This window comes from Sinohyriopsis cumingii, chromosome 1 (genome assembly GCF_028554795.1).
Source record: "Sinohyriopsis cumingii isolate HCF-2022 chromosome 1, ASM2855479v2, whole genome shotgun sequence".
NCBI lineage: Eukaryota > Metazoa > Mollusca > Bivalvia > Unionida > Unionidae > Sinohyriopsis > Sinohyriopsis cumingii.
In genome coordinates, this window is record NC_142961.1 from 29,861,027 (window position 1) to 29,887,502 (window position 26,476).

At 32.5% G+C, this 26,476-nt stretch overlaps 1 protein-coding gene and 1 long non-coding RNA gene across 2 annotated transcripts in view; one reads left to right on the forward strand and one right to left on the reverse strand.

Annotated features, from left to right (window-relative positions):
* The window catches only part of LOC149806617 (serine/threonine-protein kinase ICK-like), an 80,006-nt gene extending 53,987 nt beyond the window's left edge, over positions 1-26,019 (reverse strand). Inside the window, exons 1-3 of the mRNA XM_089955652.1 lie at positions 25,582-26,019; positions 20,255-20,309; positions 16,005-16,126 (exon numbers count right to left, since the gene is read on the reverse strand). Of these exons, the coding sequence (XP_089811778.1) occupies positions 16,005-16,126; positions 20,255-20,309; positions 25,582-25,682 (278 nt within the window). The 5' untranslated portion in view covers positions 25,683-26,019. The remainder of the gene's footprint in view (positions 1-16,004; positions 16,127-20,254; positions 20,310-25,581) is intronic.
* Positions 284-18,498, forward strand: LOC149806618 (uncharacterized). The gene is made up of 4 exons (XR_016420659.1): positions 284-344; positions 13,112-13,276; positions 15,069-15,189; positions 17,703-18,498. It is a non-coding gene; the product is annotated as an uncharacterized LOC149806618 (long non-coding RNA).
* Positions 26,020-26,476: the final 457 nt, after the last annotated feature.

The window sequence follows — 26,476 nt, forward strand, 5'->3', positions numbered from 1 at the left end:
TATGGCAGCAGATCTGGGTCTGTGCAGTATGCAGGTATAGGTGGTAGTAGACAATGATCTAAAATTACATACTTGATGAATAAAACTTCAACAACTCAAGTATCAATGGCATGAATATTTAAGGGTTGCATTGTAAATCATTCTCTTGTCCGCAACTGCTAACAATGAGTCTGAAAACTCAAACAATACATTTGAGCCCCAAGTACTCCGAGTTTGAGAAGTAGCACTTACTACCTGTATATATTCTCATTATGTGCTGGTATTGTGATCAATGAATTGATAAATAGGAATAACAGGTTTATTTACTCTAAGCTTGATTTGCCATGACACAAAAGTAAAGCAAGGTAGGTACATGTACATTATACTTTAAGGTGGTTATACAAATGATAAAGGATGAAGACGGAAAGGACTGAACAAGGACTAAAAAGGAATTAGTACAATATTCACAAACCTACATATAATTTTCAGTTCACCAATATTTTTCATACATATAAATGTTAAAAATTTTATTTTATTTCTTCTGGAAAAAAAGCATTATTTCAAGTGATAATTGTATTGTTATCAAAATATTTTATTCTAGAAAATAATGAAATTCATCACAGATTTCTCCATTATAACATAATACATATTTCCTGTCATGTCTAGCTACATATTCCTTTTCAACGTCCCTTTTCTACAAGAAACCTATGATTGCTTCTTTGAAACTTGGTCCTATTCCTCACTGATCAAGACACTTTAAATAACAGAATCCAACATTCTGACTGGTTAACTGTGTACAAAATATTCACGCCAACACTGAAAGTTTCAAGCACCAGCTGTCAGTAAAAAGGTATTCAGTACTTAACATGATCAGTACTCTCATAAATTGTTAAGCTGCTAGGAACTGACACTGACTATCTACTGAAATCTGATTTACATAAAAAAAGTCTTTGTAGGAAAGCTTCAAGGCAACTATGTTTTGAAATGTATTGGTCAGTAGTTAACTCACTCAACAAACTGACAATCTTGCATGCATTTATCATTTCCAATTTTAACTTCTGTCCCTTAGCCTAGAATTTTTGCAGTGACTTGAACACTACTAAACTTACAAATCCAAGAGTATGCTCTGTGATTTACACATGATGACTACACATTTATCATAAACTCTTATTAATAGGGCTATGGCTTGAGAGCTTTTAAAATTCTGAACAAAAGTATGCTCCCAAAGGTTGAGTCAATCTGAAATATTTTAAAAACAATAAATACAATTTTATATTTTATATATCCCAAGAATTAAAACCTCATTATGACCAAAAAAATCTTTCAAATATGCGGCTGTCATTCTAGGGAATGAGCTACCTAATCACTTGAGAGACCAATCCAATTTTAATTTATTTAGCTCATTAATTTTAAATGGTAAAGACTATAAATGTAATAGCTGCAAATATACTCCCCCCCCCGCCAACTCTCCTGGTTTGATGTTGCCTAATATCTATGTTATCATTTTGTTTTATTTGTCCTTGTCTTATGTCTTATGTACTATCAAGTGTCCCACTGCTTGCTCCTTTCTTTTAAGTAAGACATAATTTTGCATCCCAGCATGCTCTTAGTCCTAAATTGGTCTTTTTGAACTTAATTAAATTTAAATGTTAATCTAACATTTTCAGTAACATAATCATTTTTGCATCCTTGAAATCAATCTAACCCTGTGGTTGTTAATTTACATAGATGCTAAATTCAATTTAATAACTGCATTTTTAAAATGCTTTACTTGCTTACATTTTAAGTTATGCATGATGTGTTCTGTCCAATTGTATTTATGAGTTATGTTGCATTTATATATCCTGCCAATTATGTTTGACTTAATGTCTTTATTCTTTTTTATGTTATGTCAGGGCTTTCCTTTCTAGCTGGGGAGATTAGTGATTTACCCAGCTAATTTTACTTTGCATCCAACTACTTTTTTTTCAACAAAAAAACCTGTATCCCCCTTTGGGAGAGGTCCTCCAAACCTCCACCTACTTTTGCAACTTGTCCTCCAACTTTAAATCTAATGGAAAGCCCTGCTTGTTTGCAAAATGCTCATTACAGCTTATGTTTAATTGTCTTAAATCATACTGACTTTAAATAAACCTTTCCTTGTCTCGTCAACCAACTCATCAAGTATCAACTTGATAATGGAAATTGACAAAAATATTGATGCTGCAAATAATCCCTACAACAGTGCTTTCCCTGACTTTTGGTATATGGTTAATTAATTAGCAGGGCTTAAAAAATGCCATTAATCTGATTGTTGTTGTGAGGAGTGTAGAGTGTGGTGAGGCATGCATTCCATTTTGTCTACTCCCCAAATATATACTCCCAACTCAAGCATCTTTTGTCTATTGTGCAATTGTGTCTTTCCCAAATCCCTACTGTGTCATAATGTGCTTGCAGATCTCGGTCAATACTGTTTGACCTGATTTATAAGTGAGTTTATACAGTATCTATCTGAACAATGAGATACATGCAAACTTTGCTCATTTAATAATTAAGCTGAATTTACATACATACCAATATAAAGTAACAATGTGGAATAAGAAACTTAATACAACTAATACTTCTGCATGGTTTACAATTTAATGTGTGTTTTTCAAGTAAAAAGTGAAGAGTGTAACAGTTCAGTAGACAAGATGGTAGCAGGAAAATTGACAATGTAGACAACCTGAGTGGGTGATTTGGGAGTAGACTGAATAGAACTGCTGCCCTTTTGGATTTAAGTTGTAGAAAATCACAGCCAGTTTATTATCTCTAGTCTTGCATGATGAATAGCAACTTTAAATTTTGTTGAGAACTGCTTAGTAAATCGATTACCTGATACTTTCAAAGCAAGAATGGCCTGTGTAAACTAAATGTCTACCTGGAATACATGCATTGTCTGGTGTAGACTCCTCAATTATAGGGACTATTTTAAGTCAGCAAAGAAAATGACACCACTGTTTAAGGAAGCTTTTATGGATGTTTACATGATGGCACTTGCATGTTTGAATTACATGTCTGCATTTGTACATGATAACTGTATCAAGAAAATTCAAAAGAATGAAATGTACTTCAAATTTTGATTTACATGTATTGATTTGAATGCAAAGTTGTAAGAGAATATTAAAAAGACTGAAACTAGGGTAGCATTGACAAAAAACCTAATCAGTGTCAAATGATAAATCCCCAAAAGTTTCAATCAAACTAGGTTCAAACATTGTGTCCATTCCATTTGAGTTTTTTTTATATATAACAAAGTGCACACAAGATGCAGTTGATGTACAGTAATATAGTCAAAGTTTTTTAACAATGTTGTAAGCTTGAAAAGAATTTTTTGCTCATTACAACTTAATAAAATGTACGTGTTGAGACCTTCCCATCAAAGCTATGTCGTAAATAATGACGTGTTAGTTTGCAAAAATTTAATCAGGAATGAACATAAAAATAACTGCATTATCCCTCTGCTTCTCTCAGCTTTACGTACATGTGACCCTACCCCACCCCACATTCTCCAAATTCTAAATCGAACCACCCCTAATTATATGGATCCAAAATTGTAAGTCTCTGTCTCCAATGATATACGATGAATTCTGTGACTTTACTCATGCACATACCCACCCATGTATACATGTACATTTAGGGTACATGTAAATTAAATAATGGATACCCTTTCTTTGAATAGTGTGAAGATAACAACCATTACTGAAGTGTTACAAATTAAAATACAAGCTTTTTCTTTTGTTAATTAAAAACGCTTATTAAAAATCTGAAATCTTTCTATTGGACAGTTTACTAACCACTGCTGTCAAGTTATACTTCGAGTATTTGATCGGTGAATTTATCATGGTTCTATGTTCATGAATTTTAGCATGGTGTCATCAATTAAATCCTGATTGAAAATGCTTCCAATATTTGCCTCTTTACTGATGATTCTTTATGTTACAAACCAACTCAAATAACACAAAAAAATAAAATTTACAAATGACATCAATAAGCTATGACAAACTAATGGCACACAAATGGGTTATGTGATTCAACTGCAAACAAGAACTGTTGGAGGACTGCATAGCTCAACCATTTGAAATGACTGATGTGACAAACAGCCAACAATGATAACATGAGAAATAATATTGTCACAAAATTTCTTATTACTGACATCCTTGGTAGAATATACAACTGGTTTACCATCTATACTCATCTATAAGTCGAATCCAACTGCACACATAATAGATCCTGATCTGCTGTAGCATAATGTGCCTGCAGATCAGGGTCCATGTTGTTTGCTCTACTGATTACACCTAACAAACTGCACTGACACCAATCTAAAGGCACATAATGTGATGGCAGATATGGGTCTGTGCAGTTTGCAGTTGGACTTGTCTTATAAGTGAATATATATGGTATTCTTGATTTTCATCAAAGTGTTACTGTTCTCAAAACTATTAACTACAATATACAGATCGACATATGAATAGATAGATCAAATGACTCTGATATAATGCTAAATACAAGCCTGCATACAACAATTAAGTCCAAGTTTAAATTCACAAAAAATAAGCAGCATAAGTGTAAATTTAATGACTATACAACCATTACTTATGCGAAGATATTTTTAAAAAAATTATTCGAGCATGCAAGCTTGTAAAGGAAAATATATTTAATACTGTAATGCAATAGCTCGCCAGTACTTCCATTACCATAGGATGAAGAGTCACAAAGACAAATGTAACTATGCTGAAACTTGCCCCAAACTCAACCAATGTCCTATAGTCTTCTTAAAACTCTAATTAAGCCCTCCATTTAGTCAAGTTCAGGCATATTCCCTCTAATCATTAGTAATAAGTAACAGTCCTGGAAACAATCCATATCACAAATGATGAAAGTAATGATCATATATGTATAAATAAGAATTTGTCCTAAAACTTGAACCTGAAAATAAGTCCCAATGTATCAATTTTAAGACCCCAAAACCCCACCGAGAGTCAAAATGGGATAAAGTCTTGGGTAAATACCATATTAATCATAATACTTTAACATGCCTTAAGAAATAGTTTACCCCTCATTTTGTTACAACTCACATAAAAATTATCCATTTTCTAAACTGATTTATCTAGATCCCAGTGGTAAAGAAACATCTGCTAAAATCCACCAAGAACATAATGAATCTCTTAAAATCTACCACCACACATACCTGTTGTTTCATTACCTTCAAACTTTGCTGGTTAAATCAGTCTTAAAAATGGAACTTGTATGTGCTTTAATGGCCATGGCAGAAAATCTCCAAAGTTGAGAACTCTCACATAAGCAAACAGTACAAACTCTTTTAGCATGTATATGTGATGAGGGCACTATATATGACATCATCGGTGTGCTTATTATGATGAGATTTAACCTAAAATGATCATTTTTTAAGTGCAATCACAAATATAGTCTACAAATCTTAAATTAAATCCAGCAACCAGTATGGGAGTAGAAGTAAAGCTGATCAATCCATACCACAGAATTGATACCCCCTCTCCAATTACCCATATATGGTCTTAACTGAGCCATAGATATTTATTACAATGACATGTTAATGCTTTAAACATACTCTGAATAAGTTAAACGCTCACTGATATAGATGTTTACTGCTTGTAAAAAGACCTGCAAAAACAATGCATATCCTGAAATGTGGGTTTTGACATTTTTTGGTGTTGTCAATTCACAAATATGTCCCATGGAAAAGTGCTGATTAACTTAACTTTCCAATGCCAAGTTTATTCCCTTTGATCCTATGATGTATGTTTTGCTGGGCAGGATAATTAAACTTTGCTGGGATAATTAAAGTTTGTTGTGCAGGCTAATTAAACAACACTTAATTCGTGTAGTTATAAAGTAGCACTAAATGTGCTAAAATCCAGGCTGCATGTCATTGCAGCTTGGGTTACATGACTCTATGTTGACAGCAAGGCAATTATCTAAGTAGGGTAACTAATTGTGGCATTGTCACTGGTGCCAAAGCTCATTCACTGTGTCTCAAAATCAAAATGCTCACAAAGATTTGTGTGGTTGCCAAGTTTTTCATTTCCCTAGAAAATGTATAAAGAAAAAAGCAAAATGTGCTAGTGGAGGTATTGTATTATAAGCAAAACAAAGCTTGGTAAAAGATACACAAATGGTAGGACTGGTCTTAAGGCAGATTACATAGAAAATTATTATGTCTTTGTATAGGACTGGTCTTAAGGCAGATTACATAGAAAATTATTGTCTTTGTATAGGACTGGTCTTAAGGCAGATTACATAGAAAATTATTCTGTCTTTGTATAGGACTGGTCTTAAGGCAGATTACATAGAAAATTATTGTCTTTGTAACGCATTACGAGGTAAATACTACTGACCCTCCAAATCCACATGCTAACCATGACAAAAAAAGTAACAGTTTTGGAAATCACCTACTGAACTTTTATAAAAAGCACGGGTATTTATACTGTAAATGGATGATTAGGTGACAATGCTAATATGGATCAGTACATGCTTCACAACAAATAGTGAAATTGCAACTGATTATGTTTAACTAATGAGAATAATTATCCTTCATTAAAAACTTCAGAATACATAGATTAACAGAATATTCCAATCACAGTCCACTGTGCTTTTCCTAAAAAACTGCAATTGTCAGATTTATATGAATTTTTTAATGTTACGACATAAATGGAATCTTGATTTTAAAACTACATTCCTTGCTGATACACAAATAGACATTGGAGAACTGAAAGAAAACTTTACTGGCAGTCCAACTGAACAAACACAATTAGTAAAAAGCTGAAGCACAGATGCTATTATCAACAAAAATGCAAATCAATATTTTGAAAAGTGGTGCATTTTCAGTATGGAAAATGTAATGTTCATATTAAAAACATTGCTCCACGGTTTAATGATGAATGCAGACAAAAAAGAAACTATATGAAAGTGCTCTGATTAATTGTAATTCCTTCAAATCTGATGTAAACAGAAGGAATTACGAAAGAAAAAAAAATACAAAAAGTGAATGCATAAATTAATTTACAATAGATCAAGAGGGCAAAAACTGCATGATTTACAACAAGGAAATCCTTGAGTTTTGGAATATTTTAAAAATCCAAAACATTTCACTAATTAATTATATGAATGATTGTTGTGTTATTTATGAACATTTTAAGAAACTCACAACAATTTACCTAAAATAATACTGGTCAACTGGAGCAGAGTATAAACATACAAGACAAAGGTATATCAGAGTATTTAAGCAAACTGATATTCACAGAGTTGGATACTCCAATTACAACTGAAGAACTCTGCACAGCTTTAAAAAAATTAATAATAAAGCATTGGATACTGAAACTGTTTTCTATTAATACAATACTGAGTCATTTTCACTTTAATCAAACTGCATGCTGAAAAGGTTTTCAATTAATACAGTACTGAGTCATTTTCACTTTAATCAAACTGCATGCTGAAACGGTTTTCAATTAATACAGTACTGAGTTATTTTCACTTTAATCAAACTGCATGCTGAAACGGTTTTCAATTAATACAGTACTGAGTCATTTTCCCTTTAATCAAACTGCATGCTGAAACGGTTTTTAATTAATACAGTATTGAGTCATTTTCACTTTAATCAAACTACATGCTGAAAAAGTTTTCAATTAATACAGTACTGAGTCATTTTCACTTTAATCAAACTACATGCTGAAACGGTTTTCAATTAATATAGTACTGAGTCATTTTCACTTTAATCAAACTGCATGCTGAAACGGTTTTCAATTAATACAGTACTGAGTCATTTTCACTTTAATCAAACTGCATGCTGAAACGGTTTTCAATTAATACAGTACTGAGTCATTTTCACTTTAATCAAACTGCATGCTGAAACGGTTTTCAATTAATACAGTATTGAGTCATTTTCACATTAATCAAACTGCATGCTGAAACGGTTTTCCATTAATACAGTACTGAGTCATTTTCACTTTAATCAAACTGCATGCTGAAACGGTTTTCAATTAATACAGTACTGAGTCACTTTCACTTTAATCAAACTGCATGCTGAAACGGTTTTCAATTAATACAGTACTGAGTCATTTTCACTTTAATCAAACTGCACGCTGAAACAGTTTTCTATTAATACAGTACTGAGTCATTTTCACTTTAATCAAACTGCATGCTGAAACGGTTTTCAATTAATACAGTACTGAGTCATTTTCACTTTAATCAAACTGCATGCTGAAACAGTTTTCTATTAATACAGTACTGAGTCATTTTCACTTTAATCAAACTGCATGCTGAAACAGTTTTCAATTAATACAGTACTGAGTCATTTTCACTTTAATCAAACTGCATCCTGAAACGGTTTTCAATTAACAGTACTGAGTCATTTTCACTTTAATCAAACTGCATCCTGAAATGGTTTTCAATTAACAGTATCGAGTCCTTTTCACTTTCATCAAACTGCATGCTGAAACGGTTTTCAATTAATACATTACTGAGTCATTTTCACTTTAATCAAACTGCATCCTGAAACAGTTTTCAATTAACAGTATTGAGTCCTTTTCACTTTAATCAAACTGCATGCTGAAACAGTTTTCAATTAATACATTACTGAGTCATTTTCACTTTAATCAAACTGCATGCTGAAAAGGTTTTCAATTAATACAGTACTGAGTCATTTTCACTTTAATCAAACTGCATGCTGAAACGGTTTTCAATTAATACAGTACTGAGTTATTTTCACTTTAATCAAACTGCATGCTGAAACGGTTTTCAATTAATACAGTACTGAGTCATTTTCCCTTTAATCAAACTGCATGCTGAAACGGTTTTTAATTAATACAGTATTGAGTCATTTTCACTTTAATCAAACTACATGCTGAAAAAGTTTTCAATTAATACAGTACTGAGTCATTTTCACTTTAATCAAACTACATGCTGAAACGGTTTTCAATTAATATAGTACTGAGTCATTTTCACTTTAATCAAACTGCATGCTGAAACGGTTTTCAATTAATACAGTACTGAGTCATTTTCACTTTAATCAAACTGCATGCTGAAACGGTTTTCAATTAATACAGTACTGAGTCATTTTCACTTTAATCAAACTGCATGCTGAAACGGTTTTCAATTAATACAGTATTGAGTCATTTTCACATTAATCAAACTGCATGCTGAAACGGTTTTCCATTAATACAGTACTGAGTCATTTTCACTTTAATCAAACTGCATGCTGAAACGGTTTTCAATTAATACAGTACTGAGTCACTTTCACTTTAATCAAACTGCATGCTGAAACGGTTTTCAATTAATACAGTACTGAGTCATTTTCACTTTAATCAAACTGCACGCTGAAACAGTTTTCTATTAATACAGTACTGAGTCATTTTCACTTTAATCAAACTGCATGCTGAAACGGTTTTCAATTAATACAGTACTGAGTCATTTTCACTTTAATCAAACTGCATGCTGAAACAGTTTTCTATTAATACAGTACTGAGTCATTTTCACTTTAATCAAACTGCATGCTGAAACAGTTTTCAATTAATACAGTACTGAGTCATTTTCACTTTAATCAAACTGCATCCTGAAACGGTTTTCAATTAACAGTACTGAGTCATTTTCACTTTAATCAAACTGCATCCTGAAATGGTTTTCAATTAACAGTATCGAGTCCTTTTCACTTTCATCAAACTGCATGCTGAAACGGTTTTCAATTAATACATTACTGAGTCATTTTCACTTTAATCAAACTGCATCCTGAAACGGTTTTCAATTAACAGTATTGAGTCCTTTTCACCTTAATCAAACTGCATGCTGAAACAGTTTTCAATTAATACATTACTGAGTCATTTTCACTTTAATCAAACTGCATGCTGAAAAGGTTTTCAATTAATACAGTACTGAGTCATTTTCACTTTAATCAAACTGCATGCTGAAACGGTTTTCAATTAATACAGTACTGAGTTATTTTCACTTTAATCAAACTGCATGCTGAAACGGTTTTCAATTAATACAGTACTGAGTCATTTTCCCTTTAATCAAACTGCATGCTGAAACGGTTTTTAATTAATACAGTATTGAGTCATTTTCACTTTAATCAAACTACATGCTGAAAAAGTTTTCAATTAATACAGTACTGAGTCATTTTCACTTTAATCAAACTACATGCTGAAACGGTTTTCAATTAATATAGTACTGAGTCATTTTCACTTTAATCAAACTGCATGCTGAAACGGTTTTCAATTAATACAGTACTGAGTCATTTTCACTTTAATCAAACTGCATGCTGAAACGGTTTTCAATTAATACAGTACTGAGTCATTTTCACTTTAATCAAACTGCATGCTGAAACGGTTTTCAATTAATACAGTATTGAGTCATTTTCACATTAATCAAACTGCATGCTGAAACGGTTTTCCATTAATACATTACTGAGTCATTTTCACTTTAATCAAACTGCATGCTGAAACGGTTTTCAATTAATACAGTACTGAGTCATTTTCACTTTAATCAAACTGCATGCTGAAACGGTTTTCAATTAATACAGTACTGAGTCATTTTCACTTTAATCAAACTGCACGCTGAAACAGTTTTCTATTAATACAGTACTGAGTCATTTTCACTTTAATCAAACTGCACGCTGAAACGGTTTTCAATTAATACAGTACTGAGTCATTTTCACTTTAATCAAACTGCATGCTGAAACAGTTTTCTATTAATACAGTACTGAGTCATTTTCACTTTAATCAAACTGCATGCTGAAACAGTTTTCAATTAATACAGTACTGAGTCATTTTCACTTTAATCAAACTGCATCCTGAAACGGTTTTCAATTAACAGTACTGAGTCATTTTCACTTTAATCAAACTGCATCCTGAAATGGTTTTCAATTAACAGTATCGAGTCCTTTTCACTTTCATCAAACTGCATGCTGAAACGGTTTTCAATTAATACATTACTGAGTCATTTTCACTTTAATCAAACTGCATCCTGAAACGGTTTTCAATTAACAGTATTGAGTCCTTTTCACTTTAATCAAACTGCATGCTGAAACAGTTTTCAATTAATACATTACTGAGTCATTTTCACTTTAATCAAACTGCATGCTGAAATGGTTTTCAATTAATAGTACAGAGTCATTTTCACTTTAATCAAACAGCATCCTGAAACGGTTTTCAATTAACAGTATTGAGTCCTTTTCACTTTAATCAAACTGCATGCTGAAACTTGTGAATATAATATTTAGCAGCTGCATTTATCCTTGAAATTGGAGCAAGGGTCTAATTATACCAATTTTTAAAAAAGGTAATCCACCTGATGTAAATAATTATAGAGGGATAACATTGCTTAACTGTACAGGAAATTTTTTCACCTGCATCTTAAATCAAAGACTCTTCTCTTTGCTCTTTAAATATGACATTATTATTGATGCACAATTTAGTTTTAAGAAGAATAATAGCACAGCAGATGCCATTTTTATATTACATTTTTTTTAATTCAAAAGCTACTGCATGAAAAGAAATATTTTATGTGCTAAGTTCTTTTGGTGCTGTTATTAATTTTAAAAAGACATTTGATAATGTAGAAAGGACAAGTCTATGGCAAAACAAAATAAAATGCAGAGTGACTGGAAATTTATTAATGATAATAAGATCTATTTATAACTCAGTGCAGTCATGAGTGAAGCACTTAAACTCGTATTCCCTCTATTTTGATTGTTTCCTTGGGATCCTTCAAGGCAAAAGCCTCTCTCTATTTCTGTTTTTATATTACTGACCTGGAAAACTGCATTACAATCAAATACAGAGGCAGGCATCAATTTAGAAAAATGTCTTTATATATTTTACTGTTTGCTGATGATACAGTGATATTTTTAGAGACAGATGGTTGACAAGCATCCTTAAATATGTAACATGTGTGATGTACAAGATGGAATATATTTGTAAAAATAGATACAATAAAAGTTATGATTTTTAACAAAAGAGTTAGACTTCATGCTTTATTTAAGTATCAAGATGTGTTTCCTGACACTGTGAATAATTTTAATAACTAATTATCTGTTTTTACCAACAGTGCCTCGTTCTGATGTCCAACATTTGATAAAGGTGTCAACACAATGAATATACTTCTGAATAATAATAATAATAATCTACAATGTCCAGTGAATATAATGTTATCTGTTTCTTTGTATCTCCAATTTTGTCTTACTGCTGTGAAATTTGGGGATTTTATTAAAGAGAAAATATATAACGGGTACATGGAAAATATTGAAAGGGATTAATAAATGTTAAATTGTGTACCAATATGTATTTACATGGAGAGTTGGGCCAATATCCACTTTATGTACACATCATTAAGTATTGGTTCAAACTGCTAAACACAAATAATTATATTATAAAAATATATACCAATTAATGCTTACTGAGTGCAAAACAAAGAATTATAGAACTGGGTTTTTAATGTAAAAAAGATAATAATGATCTCAGGCTCTGAAGAAGTCTGGTATAGCCCTAACTGAGTCCCAATATCTTCCTTTTTATCACGTTTTAATTAAAGACTAAAATACATATTTTATTCCGACTGGAGTTGCAGTTGCTTCAAAAACTTCATACAATGTATAAAGATATAAATGATATCTTTGAAACTGCTTCCTATATTAAAATAATTCCTAAGACCAGCCACAGAAAGGCTTTAAGTAAATTCAGAGTATCATTACACATATTAAATATCACATTAAGTGTAGGAAATGAATAGCATGATAGGAAATGTGAACTGTATGTAAGTAATGTGGTTCAAGATGAATATCATTTTGTCTTAATCCGTTTCTATACCTCTCACTTAAAAAGTCATATAATGATATTTGTTGCTGGCAGAAACCAAGCATGTACAAACTACTACAACTACTAAGAAATGAGGACTTGGCAGCTCTAAAACACCTAAGTAAATTTATATGCATTCCATCTTAAGATTCTCTCTCTCTCTCTCTCTCTGACTTTGTAGTACACCCATACCCCTGTTTTTGGAAATTTACCTAATTTTCATTGCCTGATCATGTAAGTATAAGCAACTAAAAACTTCTGTTGGATTATGATGACCTAATCTCTTTCAGTATGCGACCCAAGTGTGGGTTTGTCATGAGTGAGCGTGTGAGTGAATGATCGATCAGTGCATGAGGCACATGAAGAGGACTATAATGCTGAGCGCCTGGCATTTAAGGTGGTGAATACAATTCAGGAGAATTGTAGCATCTGAATGTTCAGGATCTTCATGTCTGGTAAGTTGTCATTTATGTTATTGTATTGCTAGATAGTGAAATACTGGCATGTGGGCTGTGTAACGTATTTGTCTTGTTTGTAGTATTGTATATTTAAGTATTTGTTCTGTTCTGTTTCAGTATCGCATATTAAGTATCTGTTATGTTTTGTTGTAAGTTTTTCTTTTGTCTCGTATCCTTGACTGAAAATAAACCCCACGACCCGAGGGTGTTGTGTTTGCTTCTTTTTGTACAATGCCCGGTTCAAAAGTAAATTAATTTTTGACATTGTACAAATTATTTTACTCTGTCTTGGCACAAAGCAAGTCTGATTCAGCAACACAGCATTGCTGGTTTATCATTGTTGCCAGGTGGTAACTTCAAAGAGTCATGATTGGTGTCAAGTCAAATTTCTTCAACAAAAATAAATTCTATGTCTGAAAGGTAATGCAGTTTATATTTATTTTTGTAGTTCACAAAGTTCTTGTTTTTCTTGATGCAGATATAACTTCAGTGGGCACAAATGATCATGCATCACAAGCCATGATGGGAAATCTTGTATTTTCAAATATATAGGAATATATTTTCAGATGTGAAAATATAGGAATGAAAAAATATGAAAATTATTTGGGGGACATTTTTTTATATTTCACACTTAAGTCATTAATTGTTATATTGGATACAATGTTTCAAAGAATCATCAAATAGAATCAGAAGTGTGTTTATCATGTCAGCCCACATGGTACAGAGCCAACAGTGCACTGATATGTATTTAGGAAAAGCTTTGTACTGATAAGTAGCTATAAAAAGGCAGTTCCCTTCTAAAAGACATGAAAGGAAATTACTATATAAACGAAAACAAAAAAAAGGTTTTATCAGCAAGTCAACACTGCAGTCCTATTAATGGTCCTAAATCTGTAAATTGCAACTGCTGAGTCAATGCAAATTATTTTAAAAATGTATCGGGGTCAAATGATTATGTTGCAGCCAACTCTGGGAAAGTTTTTAAAAAAAGTATATGTGGGCAGACTACAAATGAAAATAACAAACCCAGTACCCAGAAATAAAGTCATGTGATGTAAAAACATTTCAATTCGAAATTGCCCAGTAGAATACTTATGTCACTCATGCCATGAAAATAGATCCCTGGGAACTATTAGCAACTCTTTTATTATAGCATTAACCTCAAATCTGAAATCATACCAACGGCAAGTATATAAACTAATCAATAGACCCGAGAAATGTGTTATTCACTCATAATTACATGCCCAGATAAGTCACAAACCCACATATAGTGTGCAGCCAGGAATAGACTCCATTTTATTTTCTGACAGAAAATGAAAATAATAGGTTCTTATTTAAATGAAAAACTCGTTGGTAAAATGAAAGCTCCATAAAGTATGTATTTTTGATGTGGCCTGTTTTGTTCAAACATGAAGAGAGTCAATCAACTGTTATGGTGATATCTGAAAGCACTTTCGTGCAAACCTAATTAAATGCTTACGCAGATATTAAGTGGCTTTATATTGAAAACTGCTGAAATATTAATGGTTCTTCAAGATGAAGGCACAAGCTAATTAACATTTTAATTGTCTGTAGATAATTATAACACATGAATGTTGCCAATATCATAGTAACATTGGGTACAAATTATCTACTTTCTTGTTAAATTTATCAGTCATCCCTAGTTCCTGCCTTGGCGATTTGTGGATTTTTTTCAAAACCTGCAGTTATACATATAAAAATTGGTTACAAGTGCTAATCAAACATACATGTTTTTGTCTTTTCACCATTCTTCTGTTTGATTTTTCAGGGGGATCCATATCCAGTGTTTCAGGACAACGCAATTGCTACACAGTGGCGGTGTTTATTAGTACAAATGATATGGAGTTAAACACAGTCTTTGTCCTATGCTATCAACAGAGAAGCCTATGGTGAAATTTAACATTAATATCTTGAGGAATTAGCTTTAGTTCATTTGAGTCTGCTTATTACTGGATACATGTACTTCAATACTGAGAGGAGGGCAACTAAAACTTTACTGGAGCATGATGTTTTGAGTACTGTTAAATCAATTTGATTGATGTTAAAAGTCTTTATTTGATTTCTTAAGATTAGATATCCATTAACATTAAAATCCATTATACATGTATTTATGAAAGACAACAAAGATTATAATTTTTATTAATCAATGAAAGATGCTAACAATGCCCCCCACCCACTGTTAGGGTTAACCATAATTTTAGTGTCTCTTGCTATTTTCTGCCCTTGTTTATGCTGTGATTCAGGTTAGTGGATCCCACAGTTTGTAAGTTATTGAAGAAGATGTGTTTTTAGGATGCTGTGATTGAGGTTTGTGGACCCCACAGTTTGTGAGTTATTGAAGAAGATGTGTTTTTAGGATGCTGATGTGGCTGACACAAGGTTTCTTAAAATACAATTTTCTAGATTTTGTTGAGGCAAATTGAAATGCATTCGAAATTTTCAAAAATTAATGATGATTGTGTCGTAACTGTTTTGTTTACATGGAGCTGCATCTTTGAAAGAAAAAAATTGAAAATTACTGACGTGACCATAAAATCTACACATTTATAATCTGCACAGAAATGGTAAACTGGTAATAAGCCTACCCACCTACCCTCTGACCTGATAAAAAACAAAGCATCTTTTTTCTTTATTTTTTTTTAAAGTATTAAGATCATAAAATTCTTTTGCATAAAAAATATTCAAGAGATAAAATTGTACTCACCTGTCTTTTGTCATCTGGTATAGGTTTTCCTTCATGTATTCAAACACAAAGAAGAGCTGATCATTTTCTCGTATTACTTCTTTCAACTTTATTATATTGGCATGATTTAATTTCCTAAGAGACTGTAAGAGAAGAAAGAAAGGAAGTTAGTGAAGCAAGAATTTTAATAATATATAGCTCCTGATAAAAAGCAACTTTAAAAAAAACTTTCTTATCATCAGCAAAGAAAGATTATAAAGAACATCCATTTAGGAGAAAAAAGGTTGTTTTGTGGCAACCTACGTTTATTAAAAATGTCCTTTTGAGGTTCTCTCAGAGAAAATATAACAAATCTTGAGTCAAATGAAAACTATACAATCATCAAAAAAAAATTCTGAGAGATGATATAACCCACTGTCCCCATTATTTAAACTTATATAGTTGTACAAGAAAAAGTCTGAAACATGGAGATATATTACTTCATGTATTCTTGGCTATTTAAAACAGCCTGCCTTTTAATGTGAAATAATCAATTTTCTCAGTGTTGTTAAAAACAAATGTTTTGGCTACATGTCAAATAAGAAAAAAGTATTCTATTTCAACCAGTGTTAAATAAAGTATATATTGACATAAGTAGGTTGTAGAGAAGGAAGTAGATTGTAGAAAAGCCCTCTAGGGAGAGTATTTTTTTAATGAGTTACTTCTACAAATAATGCATTGTTATTACTATAATTACTGTTATTATTAAGCACTTGGCATTTGTATGCATTCTATAAATACTGCATTGTAATTACTATGATTACTGTTATTGTCCAGATCCAGGAATTTTTATGCATTCTATAAATAATGAATTGTTATTACTATGATTACTGTTATTATCTATGGTTTGGAATTTGTATGCATTCTATAAATACTATATTGCAATTACTAAGATTACTGTTATTATCAAAGACTTCAAATTTTTATGAATGCTAGTACCCTATGGTCAGGCATCTTCAATTTATATACTTACCAAATGATACTTTGTTTCTATCGTAACATAACAAAAATACTGAATTTGGTAAATTCAAAGTATCAAAAGGCAAGGTTTACAAAGTTTTTTAAAAAAATACCTTGAATGGTTTAAAACTTATGCTCTGAAAATGAAATGTATATGGACAGGCACGCAGATGGACATAGTGATATCCCCACAATTACATATTGGAAATGATAGCAATCAATAACAACACAGTCAAGCCTTTGAGTCAAAGTAAAATTAATTTTACCCAGTGTATTACTTTCAAAATATGACCACATCAATATGGTAGGACATATTATTGTACCCAATTATTAATAACAAAAAGTAATATCGGATATAAATATATTAGGATATACTGTAATACATTATTAATAACACAAAGCAATATTGGGATTGTCACTGAGAGTGCTTAATCAATGTAACAGTGTAGCGATAAACTCAAGTCTTCTGCAATGATTTATGTATGGAAGCTGCTCCAAGCAGTTTATGAGTATGTACTCAGTTCATGTCTAATGAGCACTCATATGAGATCCTCTATTTTATTATTACATATCTGATGAGGACAGATGTGAAATCCCCATTTTCATTATCTCATATCTAATGAAAACTCATGTGATATCCCATATGTGCATTAATTACTTCTTATGCAATAGCTCTGAAATAACCGGTCAAGCATAATCTGTATAAATAATTGATTTCAGCTGGACCAGGTGTTCTTGTACAACTGTGTTAAAATGAATTCCAAAGATGAAGAAATTGATAGACAAGTGGAAACAGCATGTGGCAAACTGCACTAGTGGATATACCAAAGATAGACAGACAAGCAGATAGATTCACTGGAGAAATATTTACATGACCTCTTCTGCCAGACTTGGAAAAGTTAAAATGAATGGGTCTCAACCATAATTATTTATGTTGGTTAGATTCTAGTGTGTGTTTTGCTCAATTCCAGGAATGGATTTTATTACTACTTCTACAGTAATATATGGTGAAAGTTAGAGACTACCATCCAGGTTCACTGTAATATCCAGTATTATCAGTGACACCCAATAATAAAATAACTTTGAAGTCATGCTAGTACTGATATCTATCTTCACACCTGTTATACCTCTGACTGCCAGATGGTGAGATTTGACAAAATATGTTTGTAGATCTTGAGTCAATTCTGTTTGAACTGATTTTCTTCCGTGGTCTTTTATGTACATCAATGCAAAATGCAAACAACTATCCTTTGGGTTGATCTTTACCAAATGTTAAAGCATGTTACATAATGTGTGGAATACAATGTCATGATTTAAATGATTCTTGGTATATTTCAACGTACATTTTTACTCAAACATACATCATATAACGATCCTCTGGTTTACAATATAACCAGACTCAGCATTAGAAATCTATTATTCTGCTTGAAATTGATCTCAAGGAGTAAGACTGTGAGATAGCCTATAATATGTGTGACTTTTGCTTGTACTTTGAGACATTAAAAATGTGCATTTACCACGTTAAGTTAAATAAGTTAGGTGACAACTCTTTTCCCTTGGAATCTTTTTCTCTCTAAATTCTAACACATTTGCCAGTACAGTAATACCTCGTGCATTCGCGTTTCTGGATTCGCAAATTCACGGATTCGCGAAAATTTCATTGGTACCCTCTACGTACATGTTTTCTTTATTTTATTGAATTGTACCTTTGTTATAGGACTTCTGTGACATATGAAGTTTACCTAGTTTACCTTCCTGACAATGACAAAGAAAACGCCAGTCATTAAGTTTAGACTCCCATTCGTTACTTGGTTTTACCTTACTGTGAGTGCAAAAGAAAACGGCAGCAAATGAATTAGTATAGGGGTAATATTAGTACATGTATACATGTACCGTACTGCAAATGCGCCAGTGTGGCAAATACCCATTAGGCGATACTGTACTCTATTTTTATGTCAACCATTTATTTCTCTTTTTAAGGGTAATGTATTAAGCTAACTTTTAAATGAAATTAAAGTGCTTTGGGAGCATGATTTGGGTCATATTTAGGGTTTAAACCCTAGAAATAAGCATTTATTAGCATTTTTAGTGACTCGTACCAAACATTCGCGATTCCTCCTGATCCGCGACTGGTTCTGGAAACTAACCTCACGAATGTTCGAGGTATTACTGTATAGTACATTTGAATCAGTCCAAACTCCAACTCTCTGCTGCAAAATTCACCAAAAACCGTCAAAACTGATAATGCTACTAGGAATTTGTATAAATATAGACATAGTATGTAGAAAACATATCTATTTTTATATTTATTCATTCCAGGAGTAGTATTTATTTGTTGTTACCATTCTTATAGATGGCGTAAAACTTTCTCTGGGCAATATCTAAGCTTAGTGATAAAGTCAGGTATATGAGGATCAGAGAAATGTGAATTATGTAAGAATGGGTATAACAGTCTTGTATATGTGCATCTAAGAAATATGTGAAATGTTCATGAATGATGATAATAGTCTTGCATATGTGGACCAGGCATTTTGTTTTTATATATGTAAAACTGGGGATAACAATCTTATATATACTAAGCAGTTATCCCCATTATTACATTTTGCACATTTTCTCTGATACCAGTATACATGAATGTTATCCCCATTCTTACATGTAGCTCAGAGAAAGTTTTGTGCAATGTACAAGTATGATAACAACAATCTTGTTTGTGAGGCTCATACATTTTTTTAATGGTTTTAATGTCACAAATATTCATTTTCCAGGCAACAACCCACACAATTTGAAACAATATAATGTCCATATATCCCAATCTTCAGAGACAATACTGTTAACCCCTAAATGAAGTACAAGTATAAACTGGATTTAATGGTGCATCAGCACACTCCTGGCTATACAATGCCAAATAGAGTTTAGGTATCCCGAAAAATATACACAAAAACAAAGATAAAGGCAAAGGTAAAATTCCTAAAATACAATATCAAATTCTCAATATAAAAGTGTTCTTTTTAAAAGTCAAAGACTTCTCAGCTCCTGGAACATCAAAACTGGATGCATTCCAGGCAAAAGAGTAGACTCATTAGTTACCTCTTACGACATGCAGCAGGGCACACCATTTGACATCCCTGTGCCAGCAGGTAAGTATTCCATATATGAAATACGTGCAAAATTTTAACTCACACTTGGATAACAAATTTCTGAGACAATGAAAGACAAGGTTTAACTCACACTTGGACAACAAATTTCCGAGTCAGTGAAAGAGTGCTGCTTACCTTAACTTCTCTGAGATTTAAACATTCATCCCAGGAGTAGTATTTCTTCTTCATTCTGCAAAAAATATTGAAATTCTTCACAAAGTGTTCTTTCAGGCATGCCCAATTTTATAATACTATTTTTTCTTAAAGTTTCAAAAAGAACATTAATACTTCAGCACAAGAAGAAGAAAGTGGGGAAAAGTGATTTCAAATATGACAACATCTCTGGTCAAGTAAGGTGTCACATTTTCACTGGCCTCATGCAGTTGGTGAAACCCAGTTGTAAATGAAATTTACAGTGAACGAATGATGATCTTGTAGGCTGAAGTGTTCCTAAGTCTATTCTTTGAAGAATTTTATAGTTTACTAACTTAGCACTAAACAAATTCGTATGAAAAACCATGGGGTAAATTTGTAATACTTGAGGTATGGCTAAGTTAACACACAGTATCGCCATAATTTTTAAACCAAGATCACAGTTGTTATGGATTGTTGTTCAGCAAGAACTAACTCGGAATGGGCCACTGCTTTGTAATTCTTTATGCAATTTTGTATATAAAAAACAAGTTCATTCATGATCAACTTTTTTATTGATTTTTTTCTACATACTTATGTCCATTTTTATAGGCTTTTACTTTAGTCATTTCCATGATTTTGTTTTGCATTCATCTGTAACGAGGTTGAAAATGTACACTTTTACTGTCACTCTCTGTTGGAGGATGGGTGGGTGTGAATTAAATGGGTCTAATAACCTAAAGAAATGTTTTTGTCATGTTCATATTTAATTTACAATTTCTCCATTCTAAAACAACCATTAAATTACAGGCAGTCTGGTACTGTAATGTACTGCAGTGTGTGGATTTTCATCTGACATATTGCTACCTTATCCATTCGACCTGATCTTGGTCAATTTCAAAGTGGCCAACTATTAACCAGGAATAGTTAAAAAGATTTTGTTATACTGTCTTTTAATTGTGATCATAACATTCTGATTTACATGTAAGACTCTACAAATACATGCTGATAAATAATTTATTTCACATTCTGGAACAGTTACTGCATGAGGCAACTGTTTTCTAAAGTTGCTATTAGATCTTCTAGCCTGGGATGATTATATTTAAATGTTTTATGTTCTTTTTTTTTTTTCCATAGCTGGGTTTTTTCTCACAGTACATTTATTTTGTGCAAAATAATTTCAGACAAGACAAAGTTCTTTGTAAGTGCTCCCAGCACACAGAAGAATTTCAAATGACATTTGTTTTGGTCTCTATGCCACAAGACTATGCATTATGTGGATCCTTAATAACCACTTCTTGACCCTCGGTTTCCTAAAACTGAATTTTGTCCATGTTCATTTTCCCAAGCAGGTTATCATAAATATCCCAAGTTGGCCAAGAGCATAATTACATTTTAAAAAATCAAGAATTCTTGTATTCAAAAGGTGTAGATGTGAATAATTAAAAGAAAGATGGAGATAATAATAATCTAAACAATTTACTATATACATATACAAGAATTTTATTGATTTCACTTGAAAATCATGACTTGTATCTCTTAATAGACTTCTTTCACCTGTACCCCAAATCTTCCTATGAAGACCTTCCCAGTCCCAATGCATTGCATGTGTCCTACATTTAACATATGTATGCAAATTTACAGAGATCTGAACTCAGATTCATAGACTGATACAGGCTGATAAAGTGAAATACCTACCATACAATATTCCATTAATTTTACGAAATGTAAAGTTACTAGTAACATAGGAGGTTTAAACTCTAATTTACATGGAAAACACAAACATCCAGTGAGGTAAATACTAAAATATGGTATACAAATTGCATCTCTCCTTGCTGATAACATCAGGTGAAATACCTTCTCTCCAGTCCCCCTGCCTTTGTAAAGACTAATACTGGATGTACCCTATGGTTTAGCACTGTCAATTTGTATACTACTTATACTCCGTACATTACACACTGGGGGTATAAAAATTATAACATATGTAATTGATATTGACAGGAAAAATTGACTAAATTTTCAATAACCTACTGGTAATTGTATATATCTATGACAACAGTTTAAGGCTGATGGCTGTCTGAGGTCACTCAGTCCTAGTATGATGAGTCAACTGAAAGTGTCCTGCCCTTGTGGAAATTAAAGTGCTTTACTTCAATGCAACTTGACTTGTCATTCATAGTAACAAATATCGCCAAAAACTTATTTAAATTCAATGAATGCAGCCATTTGATCTGTAAGAATATTATAGTGTTAGTCAGATTTGGAGCTGAGTAAAGTTAAGTGATCCAATTTCCAAACATAAAGTTCAATAATATGACACATCATTACGGAAGTGCAGTTTTAACTGGTCAGTTCAATCAGGAAAAGTAGGTTACAATGTTTGACTTTCAGTATTTGACTCTCCTAAGATCAAGCTGTTTATCATTTGTAATAAATATTTTCAAAAATGACTAAATTCCAACCAAGACAGGAAGCATGCATTGCAGGCAGTAGAGTGAAACATGACAAGTGACACCACAGGCATATTACAGGGTGACATGGTCAATAATAAACAGACAAAGCACACACCTCCTGGGTGCATTCAAATAATCCTACTAATTAGTTATGGAGCAAACTAGTCATTTATGTATTCTTTTAAAATGAAGTAATTTAGTTCTCTATACTATATTTCACTAATTCACTTTTATTTTAAAACCCACTGATTAAAATTTTTTAAAAAAAAGACTAATTAAGAACCCCATTAAAATTCTGAATTGAAGTATTCCCTGTGTATAATGCATTATATCTCATTATCTGTCTGCAAATTTGTTTTCTGACATTAATTTCAGATTCATGACGTGAAGACTGTTTTGATTGGGCTTCCTAAAGAGGAAAAAACAATACTATTAACATTAAATTATCTACTTTACTTGCACCAAGTGAGAGTGTTACTGTGAAATGAGTAGAAAAATCAATGTAAAACATGAAATCTCCATTAGACAAAATTGCTACATAACTGGCATTAGCTCTGATATGACTTTATATTGCATCTGGCCTAGAAGTCATAAGACAGCCAGAGTCTGAGATTGAGATTCCACTCTTTGCCAATCAGAAACAGGCCTGGCTTTCAAAATTAACACCATTTGTGATTAGTTAAAACAAGATGTCAGACAAACAGTTTTATGATTTCCAGGACTTGTCTTGCAGTGCCCTGGATTTGAAGATATAAAGAATTTTTGCAGAGCTGGAACCAATACATGATTAGGATATTCTGTACTTGCTAATACCCACCTGTGAACAACATGGACCCAGATTTGCTACCGTACCATCATTTAACATACTGGCAGTTCTGTTTCTATGCAATTTATTCTGCATGATTTGATGTCCATTTTTGCCAAATTAATGTTTACTGTGCAGCTCAAAAAGATAGGTTCATGATATTATCATGTCACTGACATGATATCACTTGTTATCAAAGTGTATTATAATATTAAAAACTCTACAAGACATTGGATGTAAAATGGTCTGTTTGGGACTTCTATTTTAAAAAAATTAAATAACTAAAGATAAAAATGCTTGCACAATATTAATAAAACCACAGTTGTACAATATTAATAAAATCCACATTTACAATCCAGCAAAAGGAAACGAGAAAATCAATGAAAAGTACATGAGATATCTGGAACTCTTTAACTTTGTATGACCTATCATAAATTGCAGTACAGGTTTCCTGTTAGAGAAATGTGATCTCCATATCTGTGTCAGACTAAAACAAATCAACTCACCAACATGTAAGTTTATTTTTTGTCCTTTAGAAGAAGAGTTTATTATTTGAACCAATAACAAATCTGATAGATTTTTAATGCTCAATTACCTATTATTTTATCCACAAAAAGTGATGGGTGTACTTTGCAGACTTTCTACATAATGAGCTTTACTTTGGGATAGATTTTCAACAAAAAGTGGTGGAAGAAAAACTGTACCAACCTATAGGTTTTTAACTAATTTTGGATTGCTTAGTTACATAAAATATACATTTTTCAAAAAGTTATGTAAATACTCATGCACCATCATTTCTCACATGTTTACCCATAAGCACATAGTGTAGATGGATGCATGTGATATATTATAAAATACACTATAACCTTGGATTGTTTATCTATATGGATATTCCCTATCTCCCTATGTCATACACTGTTACATACACAATACACTGTAGATCAGGGGTCTCAAACACGCAGCCCACCAAGCTGTATCCTTTGGCCCACAAAATAATTGACATCACAAGGCATCATGAGATAACAAAGGTGGTGTGGCCCTTGGGCCATCGAAAATGCCCTCATGTGGCCCTCAGGGTGGTTTGAGTTTGAGACCCTTGCTGTAGAGCTTTGATTGTTCATCTACAAGGATTCAAACACTGTTATGTACACTATTTACTGTAGATCTTGGATTGTTCATCCACAAGGATAATCCCCATCTCCAAACGTCATACATTGTTAAGAACACTATGCACTGTAAATCTTGGAATGTTCATCCAAATGGATATTCCCTATTTCCACATCATACACTATACACCAGAGGTCTCAAACTCAAACTGTCCTGAGGCTGCATAACGGCATTTTCTATGGCCCATGGGCCGCACCACCATTGTTACCTCTCATGACACTTTGTGATGCCAATCATTTTGCAGGCCACAGGATACGGCTTGGCAGGCCACGTGTTTGAGACCCCTGCTATACACTTTAGCTCTTGGAATGCTTATCTATATGGACATTCCATATCTCTACATGCCATTCACTGTTAGGTACACTATATGCTGTAAATCTTGGATATCTTGACAGCATAAAAGCTTTATTTTACAATTAACAGTATTATCAATGTGCTCACTCCAAAATTTAGTCAAATTTCGAAATATGTTATAACCTCATTTTTTGCAGGTTGCACAGTCATTTTAGCCTGAGCTCAATTTTTTTACTACCATTCTAAAATCATGTTCAGATGATTTTCTTAACGACTGATTGAATAAAGTACGTCATGATCTGATTTAATCTTAAACATTTTATGACAAAATGTTTCAGACTGAAATCAATTTCAAAATTCAGAGTGTGAAAACCAAAAATTACATTCGTGCCTAAACCCAACATTATAAAAAATATAAGTCATTAAAAACATTTTATAATTCTAAGTAATACTAATAACCGTGATCATTTGAGGATCAGACCAATCTCTTCTTTATGCACATGTTAAGACAAAGAATAAAAATGGATGAGTACTGAAAGACGCTTCACACATGCATAATACCCCTCTGACAAATCCACCTCCACAAGACAATTTGAAACTATCCTACTTACTTTTTAATGGCCACTTTCTCTCCTGTCTCTACACTGGTTGCAAGAAGTACGCTTCCATATGTCCCATCTCCAAGTTGCTTTTGTATCGTATAGCGATTCATCTTCACACACAAGTTTCAAAACAATAAGCCAATAATTAACCCAACAAATAAATCCAAAAGGTTAAAATAGCAATGTATAAAAATGCTATGTAAATATCTACAAATCCAGATCAGTTAGGAAAAATAAAATCCTGGTGGATAATAAAGGAATAATTATCCACAATATAACTTAAAAAGTGAATCAATAACACAGATCATACTGAGAATTCACGTATGTGATAAACATCAAGAAAGTAACTGCACGGAAAGTTCTTGGATAAATTTCCAGTGGAAGGCTCCATCACCAGTAGCAACATTTCTTTTGTATCTTAATGCGGAATTTCCATGTGAGGTAACTCAATCTGAAATCAACAGAGAGATACCTGATATATTATACACGTTCCTGTACTGGCTGGCATTACTAGTGACACAATGCCTCTAATAAAGGTGATAAAACCAAAAGAAAACAAATTCACAGAAATGATAGAACAAATTATATCAATATGTCAAAGTTCTAATACATACTAAGATAAACATGCCATTTTTATACCTCAAAATTAGTCTCAGGAAATCTGCAATGCAATGTTGAGGAAGGAACTTAATTTTATCATAAAAATATATTTAGATATATATCCATATCCTGAATGGGAGTTGGGTACAGGGGGCAATATAAACATTGTTATGTACTTATGTACTAGACCAGAGGTGGGAAAACTACGGCCTGCAGGCCGCATGCGGTTTTTATGTGGCCCGGCAAGGGTTTTCATGCAGTCTAGGAACAAGTCATCATTCACACTGACTCTTTTATGTTACTC